At 45.4% G+C, this 12090-nt stretch overlaps 1 protein-coding gene across 1 annotated transcript in view; it reads right to left on the bottom strand.

Annotated features, from left to right (window-relative positions):
* STX12 (syntaxin 12) overlaps window positions 1–4982 on the bottom strand; it is a 50431-nt gene extending 45449 nt beyond the window's left edge. Inside the window, exon 1 of the mRNA XM_049774994.1 lies at window positions 4781–4982. Within this exon, the coding sequence (XP_049630951.1) occupies window positions 4781–4898 (118 nt within the window). The 5' untranslated portion in view covers window positions 4899–4982. The remainder of the gene's footprint in view (window positions 1–4780) is intronic.
* Window positions 4983–12090: the final 7108 nt, after the last annotated feature.

Genomic DNA, 12090 nt, shown 5'->3' on the forward strand with positions numbered 1-12090 from the left:
TTATATATATATATATTTGAGGGACCAAAGTGATAGTGCAGTAAGTAGGGTGTTTGCCTTGCACAAGGAAGACCTAGGTTTGATTCTGGCATTGGATTAAGGTCCCAAACCCACCAGGACTGATTCTTGAGTGCAGAGCCTGGAGTTAATGCTGCACGCAGTTGGGTATAACCCCAAAATAAAACAAAACAAAAAAGATTTGAAGGGATCAACACTACCTAATAACTGAATAGGAGCAATGCCATCCTACTGATTTCACACTCCCAGTTTCTCACCAAACAATTCAAGGGGAAAATTCTAATTCACAATGATAAGAGTCAGAGAATGGGTAGGTACCATATAGAATAAAGAAGAATAATCCTAAGACAGTAGCAAACCTTCATTCAAACCTAGACACAACTTATTAAGCATAAGGATACCACTAGATATGATTCTGAGCTATCTTCCTCCTTTTTTTTTTTTTTTTTTTTTTTTTTTTGGTTTTTGGGCCACACCCAGTGACGCTCAGGGGTTACTCCTGGCTATGTGCTCAGAAGTCGCTCCTGGCGTGGGGGACCATATGGGATGCCAGGGGATCGAACCACGGTCCGTCCAAGGCTAGCGCAGGTAAGGCAGGCACCTTACCTCTAGCGCCACCGCCCGGCCCCATGAGCTATCTTCCTAACCTCATTTCCTACTATGCTCCTTTCATTGCAGTTGGTCATACCAGTCTCCTAGCTATTCAGTGAACACACCAACATCTTTGTTCTTGCTTGTACCTCTGCTTAGGCCTTCCCCAAATTAACTGACACAGCTTTACCTCTTCCATCATTGAGGATCTGCTCAAACATTACCTTTTCTTTTTTTCTTTTTTTTGTTTTTTGTTTTTTTGGGTCACACCCGGCGGTGCTCAGGGGTTACTCCTGGCTGTCTGCTCAGAAATAGCTCCTGGCAGGCACGGGGGACCATATGGGACACCGGGATTCGAACCAACCACCTTTGGTCCTGGATCGGCTGCTTGCAAGGCAAACGCCGCTGTGCTATCTCTCTGGGCCCAAACATTACCTTTTCAAGGTTTTCCATGACCAACTCCAGTACACCTACACTCCTTTTCATACTCTTGATCCTGCTTCATTTTTCTTCAGCACTTATTACTCCAATTTTTAGATATGTGTATCTGTGTACATTACATATGTAAACACATGTACACACCTATACAAAAACACATACACACTAAAGAGGTGGGGGTTTGTCTGTCTTGTTCATCACTGCAGGTACTTAAAGATCTGTTGAACAGTGAGTGAAGTCATCATGCAAATGAATTGACATGTACTAGAAATATAAAGATGTAAAGATATGCTCCTTTATTTCCAGAAAACTAACCATCTAGAAAAGAAAAATATCACAAGAACAAGTGAACTCAGTTTCAGGGATTCCTAAGGAAAGTAATAAGCAAATACCAGATCACCACTAGGCAAATGCCCTACCCACTGCGCTATTGCTCCAGCCCTAGAACTATCATTTATTAACTAGGTAATTATTTAAGACTGATTTTCAGACTTTTCTTTAATCCACAAAATGAAAATTACATTTGTAATTCCTTCACTAAGTTCTAATAAAACTAATGTGTGAGATTCTTTTATGTCTAGCAAACAGTACCAAAACGTTAGTAACATTATAAATAATTGACTCCAATAATTCTTTGATCCCAATATCCAATCAATAACTAAATCTTTTTTGTTTTGTTTTGTTTTCTGGTCACACCACGCTCAGAAATCTGCTCCTGGCAGGCTCGGAGGACCCATATATGGGATGCTGGGAATCAAACCCAGGTCTGTCATCAGTTGGCCCCGTGCAAGAGACTGGCCCACTGGGCTATCTCTCCAGCTCAATAACTAAATCTTTTTTTTTTTTTTTTTTTTTTTTTTTGCTTTTTGGGTCACACCCGGCAGTGCTCAGGGGTTACTCCTGGCTCTATGCTCAGAAATTGCTCCTGGCAGACTCGGGGGACCATATGGGATACAGGGATTTGAACCACTGTCCTAATGCATGCAAGGCAAACGACCCCCCTTTTTGTTAAACAACTAAATCTTAATTCTATCATTAAAGAAACTTATACCAGGGGCCGGAGAGATAGCATGAAGGTAAGGCATTTGCCTCGCATGCAGAAGGTTGATGGTTCGAATCCTGGCACCCCATATGGTTCCCTGAGCTTGCCAGAAAAGATTTCTGAGTGCAGAGCCAGGAGTAACCCCTGAGCACTGCTGGGTATGACCCAAAAATCAAAAACCAAAAAAAGAAAAAAAAAGGAAACTTACATCAGTTCTTTCATCTTTATTTTTAGTCCCTACCTGGTGCCTCTATTCTACTCCCTTCCAATTCAATTTTCATATTATTAAAATAATATTAAAAATAAGATAGGCTAGTGGGTAATATTCTTTGCCTTGCAAATAGCAAACCCAGATTTAACCCCTAGTCCTAGTCCTAAATACTACCAGAAGTGATCCCAAGCACGACCAGATGTGGCCCATAAAAAAAAAAAAAAAAAAAAAAAAAAAGGCGAAGAGAGGAGAATAAATCCAAACCCCCTTAATTTATCATTAAAGCCCTTTACATCTGAGTTCTAACTTAGTTTGTCTTTTATTTCCTTTGCTCAGGAGGCCCAGAGCCCTCCCATCATTATTGGCCGATAGGCCTGTGCTTCCATGTCCAATAACTACTTAGCCCTAGGTTAAGTACATCAGTGCTTGGAGAGCCACCGGGTCCTATCACCTAGTGGTATGTGAGAAACCATGTTGTGTCAGGAATTAAACAGCAGCCTACTATATATAAGAGATACACCTTGGGGCCGGGAAGGTGGCGCTAGAGGTAAGGTGTCTGCCTTACAAGCGCTAGCGTAGGACGGACCACGGTTCGATCCCCGGCGTCCCATATGGTCTCCCCAAGCCAGGGGCGATTTCTGAGCACATAGCCAGGAGTAACCCCTGAGCGTCAAACGGGTGTGGCCCAAAAACCAAAAAAAAAGTATAAAAAAAAAAAAAAAGAGATACACCTTAATCCCTGTATTATCTTTCTGGCCCCCTAATCTAGTTTTTCAACCCTATTTTATGGATGCCACCATTCTTACCTAGTTAATTTACCTTTTCTTCATGTTTTGGACCACACACAACTATGCTCAAGGATTGCTCTCATTAGTATTCAGGCTTCCATGCAGAGCAAGGGGATGGAACCAAGGCCTCTGAATTACAAAGCATGCACCTGAGCCCTCAGAGTTATCTCCCCAGACCCTATTCTATTTCTTTTGTTGTTCTGGGGAAGGGGGAGGAGGCACACATGGTGATGCTTAGGGCTTACACCTGGCTTTGCAGATAGGGATTGTTCCTGGCAGTGTTCAGGGAACCATATAGAGTGCCAAGGATCAAACCCAGGTCAGTCATGTGCAAAGCCTGCCTGCCCCAATGTATTATCTCTCCGGGCCCCCTACTCTACTTTTAAAATTACACCTCATGTTTTCCCACCATCAATTTCATTCACTTTTAAATATGCTCTTCCCAGGCAGAAGCGGTAGGGCGCTTGCCTTGCATGTGACCAACCAGGACAGACCCAGTTGGATCCCTGGCATCCAATATGGTCCCTTGAGCCAGGTGTGACCTAAACCACTACCCCCAAAATGCTCTTCTCTTATTATCAAGCAGTTCAAACCCAAGCCTGACAGCTGAGCTGAATATGCTAGAGACCATGCCTTCATGCAAGGGATCAAACCTGATTTCAAGCGCAAGACCATCGCCCTACCCAACAGAGTACTATCAATACTTACTAATGGTACAACCAAGCCCACAAATATTCCAATCATAAACAAGGCTGATTCTTTCACCATTCTTCCAGGTAAAACTGCTGTCAACCTGTTTCTAAGGCTCTGAGCGAATTGTCAGGCACAAGAAAGCGGCTGTATTTGACTCACTCTACTATGGTCTCCCTCCGAACCGAATGCTAGGGGGGAAAGAGTTTTAAGACAAGCAATGGCATTTGGAATTCCAAGGACTCTTCGGTGACTTTTCTGCTTGGTGACCGATGCCAAGTCCTTGAACTTCACTAAATATGCGATTTGTTTTTTTCATCAGAGTAACTTAAAAAGCCTCATCAACCGTAAACATTTTTTTTTAAATACATCACAAAATAATGGGAACAGGAAAACGTGTGCGTGACTTCTCTCCGATGAAACGAAAATGATGTCACCCGTCCAAGACCAATCATGGCAGGTGGATGACAGAACTTCATTCCAGGAAGAGCAGGGAGCGAGGGGGTGAGGGAGTGCCTGGAGTCGCCCCAAAAAAACACAAGCCAGCACTCACCACCACTTCCCGTAATTGAAAATCGCTGACTTCCAAAAGGGCCCGGAGACGGAGCCGACTGAAGCCCCCAAAAAGGGAGTCACCAGGTCTGGGCCCCAAAGTGGCCAGAGAAAGAGTCCAGCAGCGACGTGGGTGGGAGGGAGGGAAGCAGGCGAAATGACAGGCCAGACCGGCCGACCCGCGCGCCTGGGCCATCGCTCCCCGGCCCTCCTCCCACGGGGGGCCGTAGGTCGGGTCGTCGGGGGTGACCCCAACACTCCCCAGAAGCAAAAACTCGAGCTTGATTGAGCTTGGCCGCGGAGCCGGCGTCTGGGGGGTGGCGGATTTGGGGGTGGAAGCCAGGCCTGCCCTGCCTTGCATTGCCCTGTCGGCTCCGGGTCAGCCTCAGGTAAGCGCCCCTCCTTCGGGCCCGTTTCGGGGACCCCCTCCCCGGCCCACCCCCAACTCACTGGCTTGGCTGATCCTCTGGATGTTGCCGCTGCATGTCTGGATGATGCTGTTGAAGTCCCGGAGCGGCGGCCCCGATGGACTCGGATTGCGATACAAGTCCAAAGGACCGTAAGACATGATGGAGAGCGGCGACAAACTCGCACTGTCGGGAAGCAGCGGCCACACCGGACCGGACCAGACCCCTTCAAGACCGGCCGAGGAACCGGGAAGAGAAAGGGCGGGGCAGGAGCGGAGGATGCGCGCGCACCGGCTCCGCCCACCGCGCGCGCGCACCGCGCATGCGTCAGTCCCCGCCCTGTTTTACATCGCGCAGGCGCGGCCCGACCTCCGGAGGGCAACTGTAGCTAAGAGACTGGACGCCCCGGGCGGCGCGGAAAGGGGCGGGGCGATGACGTCATGGTGTTGGGGTTCAGTTAGGAAGAGTTGGAGTGGTAGGGTGGGGCAGCTGGCCCCTGTTTCTCGGCTGGGCTCAGTGACTCGCGGCAGGCAGGAGTTTTTCTATTAGCGTGAAACTGTACCGAATAGGGGCCGGTGCGGTGGAGCAAGGGGTGAGGCGTCTGTCTGCCTGGCCCGCGCTAGCCTAGGACTGACCGCTGTTCGGTTCCCCCCCAGGAGCGATTTCTGAGCGCATAGACAGAAGGAACCCCTGAGCGTCACTGGGTGTGGCCCCAAAACTATAAATAAAAATGAAAAGAAAAAAAAATTGTACCGAATGATCTCAGCCCTGACTTCCTTTTCAGTTCTGTTCTGAGAATTCAGGCCCCAAATAGGGAAGTGTATTCGACCACCTTGAAACTTCAAATTTGTAGTTTCTCACTAGGGAAATTTTTTGTAGTGTTCCCAGAGAAAGTTTATGGTTTACAAAATCCTATCATCTCTCCTTCCACTCCTAATTTAAACAAAATGATATTGATCTTTATTAAGCATGTTCTATGTGTGACTTCCTACAGTTTGCTTGTTAGCACTTTCAGAAGCAAGGATATTCTAGCTATATGTCTTGCCTGCAGAATAGATATGAAATATATATATATTTTTTTTTAATATGGAAGTAAAGTAATTCGGAGAAGTAAATATCGTAAATTTAAAAAGCAAGTCTTGGGGGCCGGTGAGGTGGCGCTAGAGGTAAGGTGTCTGCCTTGCAAGCGCTAGCCAAGGAAGGACCGCTGTTCGATCCCCCGGCGTCCCATATGGTCCCCCAAGCCAGGGGCAATCTCTGAGAACTTAGCCAAAAGTAACCCCTGAGCATCAAATGGGTGTGGCCCAAAAACCAAAAAAAAGAAAAAAAAGAAAAAAAAAGAAATAAAAAAAAATAAAAAGCAAGTCTTGTTTTTGGAGGCCACACCCAAGTGGTGCTCAGAGATTATTTCTGAAGGGAGGGATGGGGGACCATTGTGGGTGCCAGGATCGAAATCTACTTTACTCTATGCAAGAAAAACACTCTATCCACTGAACTACGATTCCAATACCCCTAGAAAGTAAAACTTTAAAGTCTTTTACAGATTAGCAGTTATGGAGGTTCATCTCTTATTTTCCCTAGAAACCATTCTCATAGTCCCAAATTCATTCTCTACTGAAACCCTTGTCAAAAACCCTCTTCCTCTCTGTTCCAAATTAGAATTTCTTGGAGAACTAGAATCTCAAAATGTAAGAAAGCATTTCCTTAAGTAACATGGAATGTATGTTGTCAGTGTTCCTATAAGGGACTTCTTTGTGAGTTTACAATAAAAGGAGAGACAGAGGCAGGATTTTGTTAGAAGAGAAAAATAGGAAGAGGTGAAGGGGAACTGACTTGCTCGGAATGGATATCCACCCCAGCCTGACCCTAGACCCTAGCCTGCTTTTGAAACTCCAGAGAATAAATTGTTGCCTGGGGGAGGGGAACCCAAATGGACAATAAACTACATCATCCAGCCCTAGAATTTTTGTGGACTAACTTTATTTTTTGTTGGCGCATTTGTAAGATTATAAATTATTATTATTATTATTATTATTATTATTGAAATAAACAGATGACATTTATTCTTTTTTTTTCTTTTTTTGGTTTTTGGGTCCCAGCAGCGCTCAGGGGCCACTCCTGGCTCTATAGTCAGAAATTGCTCCTGGCAGGCTCGGGGGACCATATGGGATGCCGAGATTCGAACCACCTCCTTCTGCACGCAAGGCAAATGCCTTACCTTCATGCTATCTCTCCAGCCCCAACAGATGACATTTATCTCATTCTTATACTCATTCTGACCATAAAAACCCAGACTAAATTATGAATAACAACAAGGGGAAGAATAGAGTGGGGGTATGTAAATGAATTAGAATTAACAAAGTCATTGGTGAAGGATCTTGGGCACTTTGGTGGTGGTGAGATGTGATAACTGTATGCATCAAAACCACAAATGTTATAACTACTGTAAAAATTGGGGCCAGAGAGATAGCACAGCGATAGGGCATTTGCCTTGCACGCAGCCGATCCAGGACAGATGGTGGTTTGAATCCCAGCATCCCATATGGTCCCCCATGTCTACCAGGAGTGATTTCTGAGTGCAGAGCAGGAGGAACCCCTGAGTACCACCAGATATAACTAAAAAAAGTAAACAAAAAACACTATTGTAAAAATAAAATTGATTCATGGGGCCGGAGAGATAGCACAGCGGCATTTGCCTTGCAAGCAGCCGACCCAGGACCTAAAGTGGTTGGTTCGAATCCCGGTGTCCCATATGGTCCCCTGTGCCTGCCAGGAGCTATTTCTGAGCAGATAGCCAGGAGTAACCCCTGAGCACCGCTGGGTGTGGCCCCCCAAAAAAAAATTTATTCAGTTGGGGAAAATGTCTGGGCCAGAGGGATAGCTCAGTAGTTTGGAACACATGCTCTTCTGAGCAAGAGCAACTCCCAAATACAGGATCCAGAATGCCCCCTACCCAAGAAAATTTTAAAACCTACCATTGCTGGGGCCGGGCGGTGGCGCAAGAGGTAAGGTGCCTGCCTTACCTGCGCTAGCCTTGGACAGGACCGCGGTTCGATCCCCCGGCGTCCCATATGGTCCCCCAAGCCAGGAGCGACTTCTGAGCACATGGCCAGGAGTAACCCCTGAGCGTCACAGGGTGTGGCCCAAAAACCAAAAAAAAAAAAAAAAACCTACCATTGCTGGTCAATAAGTCAGAGCACATGCTTTGCAGCAAAGCTGTCCCTCAGCACAGAACTGTGAGTAGCCCCAGCACTGCAGGATGTGAACCCAAAAAATCAAACCACAAAAGGCTATTTCTTAGAATCAATAGTTTTCCAATATTTTTTGTCTGGGGATCACAGTGCTCAGGGCTCACTCCTGGCTTAGCACTCAGGTGTCACTCCTGTAGGGTCAGGGAAACCATATAGGGTGCTAGGAATTGAACATGGGTCAACCACATGTAAGACAAGTATCCTGCCCACTGTACAATCGCTCCAGCCTCAGTTTTGTCATTCTTATAGCAAGTTATGTAAATTTTACTTTGGGGGCACCCACACAGTTGCTAAGAGTTCTCTCCCAATGGCTCTGGTGATCCCTCTAAGTTTGGTCCTATACTTTTTCACCTAAGTAGCCTTAAGTGTGTCTATTTATGAAACCTAAAGTTCAGTAAAGGTATTTTTCTTCTAAGGATTGAAGACATAGGGTTGTGTTATTTTATTTATGTCATTCATAGCAGTGCTTATATTAGATTATCAAACAAGTCATGATATTGATACATAATTATTTTATTTGGGTTTTTTTTTTTGGCGGTAGCACTCAGGGGTTACTCCTGGCTCTGTGCTCGGAAATCACTCCAGGGGGCTCAGGGGAACATATGGGATGCCGGAAATCAAACCTGGGTCTGTCCCGGATCTGCCACATACAAGGCAAATTCCCTACTGCTGTGCTATCTCTTCAGGCCTCATGATGCATAATTTTTTAAAATACCATTTCTAAAATTCCTACCCAGGCAATGTGAACACATTTTCGTAAATATTATTGCTAATAATAAGCACATCTGATAAAGCCTACCATTGTCTGACAAAGTTGGGATCATGCCATAAAGGAGACTGCATGCCAAAGTAATGATGGGGCATCTTGCCATGCAAAAAAAGAGATGAGTATTAAAAAAATGAGGGGAAAGATGGAGTGTTGGAGAATTTAAAAGAAGCCCAATTCTAATAGCTTCAAGCACACAAGACTGTGTGAGACTGTATGCAAAAGATTAGTATCTGGCCTGAACTAATAAGAGGATTCAGGGTCCTGTTTCCTGGGAAACGACAACATGAAGATAAATGTGGAATGTTGTATCCTTATCTAAATTTTTGCACCTGGATTGGAAACTTAGGCTACTTTCCTGTATTAAATTAATTCAGTTCCTCCCTCCAGGCAAGAGTGGAATGTTATAATCCTACTGATCTTTCAAAAGGCAAATTTTCTGAAAATCTGTGATTTTTTAGACATTAGTTTCTCAGCATTGTCTTTTGTAAATGACAGAGCAATTTTCATGGTTCACATCCATGAAGGTAATTCATTTCTTGGTAACAGGAAGACTTGTGTTTTCTAGATTTTTTGGATACCTGTTACATGTTATTCAGCTACTAAGTTGAAGAGTAATGAATCATAACCTATGAGCCAGCAATTCTCATAAGTATATACTTAATTATATACTGAACTGATATAAATGCATATATTACAAATACCAGGCACAGGAATGTTCATATCCACATTTTAATGACTAAACAACATTGTTCTGTGTTAATTTTGCTTTATTTTGTTTGGGGGCTATAACCAGCACTCAAGTGCTCTCTCTCAGGGATAACTCCCAGAAGTGCTCAGTGCCAGGGATCAAATCTAGGCCTCTCACATGAAAAACATGCTTTGCATGCCTCGAGTTACTTCTCTGACCCTCTGTATTAATTGGGGGGGTATTTTGTGTGTTTGTTTTCTTGTTTTTGGTTTGGTTTTGTTTTGGGGCCATATCTAGGCTTACTTCTGGCTCTGCACTCAGGAATTATTTCTGTAAAGGCCCAGGTGACCATATGGGATGCAGGAAGTTTAACCCAGGTCAGCCACCAGCTGCTTGCAAAGCAAGTGCCCTACTTGCTGTAGTACTGCACTGGCCCCTACAACAACTTAATTTTATTTTTGTTTTTTAGTCACAGCCGGTGGTGCCCAAGGCCTACTCCTGGCTCTGTGGTCTGAATTGCTCCTGACAGACTCAGGGAGTCATATGGGACCAAATCACCATTGGTCATGAATTGGCTGCGTGCAAGGCAAACACCCTACCATTGTGCTATATTTCTGGCCCCGTAACAACTTAACTTTTATCAAATGAACTGGCATGTAATAAAATATGAAGATATTAGCATAAATGGAATTAATTTTACAGTTTTATATTTCCATGTCACAATCACCCAGACCAAATGAAGAACATCATAGAAAGTTTCCTTAAACTATGCTCCCAGAGCCAAAGAGAGCATATTTAGGTGCTTGCCTTGGGTGCTCACTTGTTGCTCCTAGCACTCAGAGACTCAGGAATCACTTCAGGTGAGCTTGGGGTACCATGTAGGATGCTGGGGATCAAACCTGGCTGTATCAGCCATGTGGTAGGCAAGTACCCAATGTACTGTCTCTCTAGTCTAATACTTGAAGTCTTTTTTTGTTTGTTTGTTTGTTTGTTTGGTTGGTTGGTTTTTGGGCCACACCCGTTTGATGCTCAGGGGTCACTCCTGGCTAAGTGCTCAGAAATTGCCCGTGGCTTGGGGGGACCATATGGGACGCCGGGGGATCGAACTGCGGTCTGTCCTATGGTAGCGCTTGCAAGGTAGACACCTTACCTCTGGCGCCACCTTCCCGGCCCCTGTTTGTTTGTTTTTTGGGTCACACCCGGAAGTGCTCAGGGGTTACTCCTGGCTCTATGCTCAGAAATCGCTCCTGGCCGGCACGGGGGACCATATGGGACGCCAGGATTCGAACCACGGACCTTCTGCATGAAAGGCAAACACCTTACCTCCATGCTATCTCTCTGGCTCCTAATACTTGAAGTCTTAAGCCAACCAGAAGTCAACCTTGAGGCCCTTGTGCTATATATGCAAGGAGGGGTCTCAGGTAGGGTCTCCAGTCAAACTTCACTAAACTTGCAGGGATCCCAGAACTGCTGCTAGATAAACAAGTATAGAGAGCCTTCAGAAAGATAATTCCAGCTCCATCAACCATCCTCAACTTTGGGTGTGGGAGATAATACAGGGACTAAGGTGATCCTGGTTTGATCACAACACTCACATGGTCTGTCCTGAGTACCGTCAAGAGTCACTCCTGAGCACGAGGAAGAGTACCTGAGCAGCACTGGTATACCCATAAAATAAAAGTACATTCAACTTTTGAGTCTTCCCAAGGTAAGACCCTGAATTTCTGAAACAAAGATCATTCTTCCTCAGTGACTACCAAATTGTGTGTGTGTGTATGGTGAAGCAAGCTATTTTTTTTGGGGGGGTGGGGGGAGGTCACACCCAGCAGTGCTCAGGGGCTACTCCTGGCTCTATGCTCAGAAATTGCTCCTGGCGAGGAAGGCTGCAGCTGGACCCAGAAGATCCCACATGCCAGGATTACTGCTCCTCTTCTACTGGCATGGCTGGGAATCTGGACAGACAGCTGGCCAGTGGCCTCCTGGGCTGACCACTTAGTCCAGGAGACGGAGATCCCCCCCATGCCAAACTGATCTTCAGGGCCACGTCTGGCAACTGGGCTCTGGGGGGAGGGGGGAGGAGGGAAACTCCTCCTGTATTCATATTGGACCCCCTGCAGCGGTGTCTTTTCTTACTCATTTTCATAACCACGCGGGCGCAAATATACTTTTTAAGCATTATCTAAAAAATGTTCTTTATTCTAGACGGTTCCTAGGAAAGGAAACGGAATACCAAAGATTTGGAGGATAACACTCAAATAGATCTTTAAAGTCATCAGTCTTTATGGACGTGACTTTCCGTACTGACTCCAAGCCAAAATCACAAACAATTCATATATATATATTGTATATAGCCCCTGTCATGTATTGCCTCTCCCCTACCCTGTGTCTCCTCTATCGCCTCATTTTTCAATCCTGATCCGTTATCTTCCCCTAATTTAACCCTCTTTAGCCTCAGTTCCTAACTCGGTAGGCACCAAGATTGACCTCCTACCCCAACAGACCACCTTCCAGCTCCTCAGTGAAAGACACCCTCTGGGTCCCCATTCTCATGCATTGGCAAAGAACTACAACCAGCACACCTGCTGACTCATGCTTGATGGCCCCTCTCACCCCCACCAAATTGTGAACTGTTGCACGATACAGGA

This window comes from Suncus etruscus, chromosome 6 (assembly GCF_024139225.1).
Source record: "Suncus etruscus isolate mSunEtr1 chromosome 6, mSunEtr1.pri.cur, whole genome shotgun sequence".
In the NCBI taxonomy this organism is placed as follows: Eukaryota; Metazoa; Chordata; class Mammalia; order Eulipotyphla; family Soricidae; genus Suncus; species Suncus etruscus.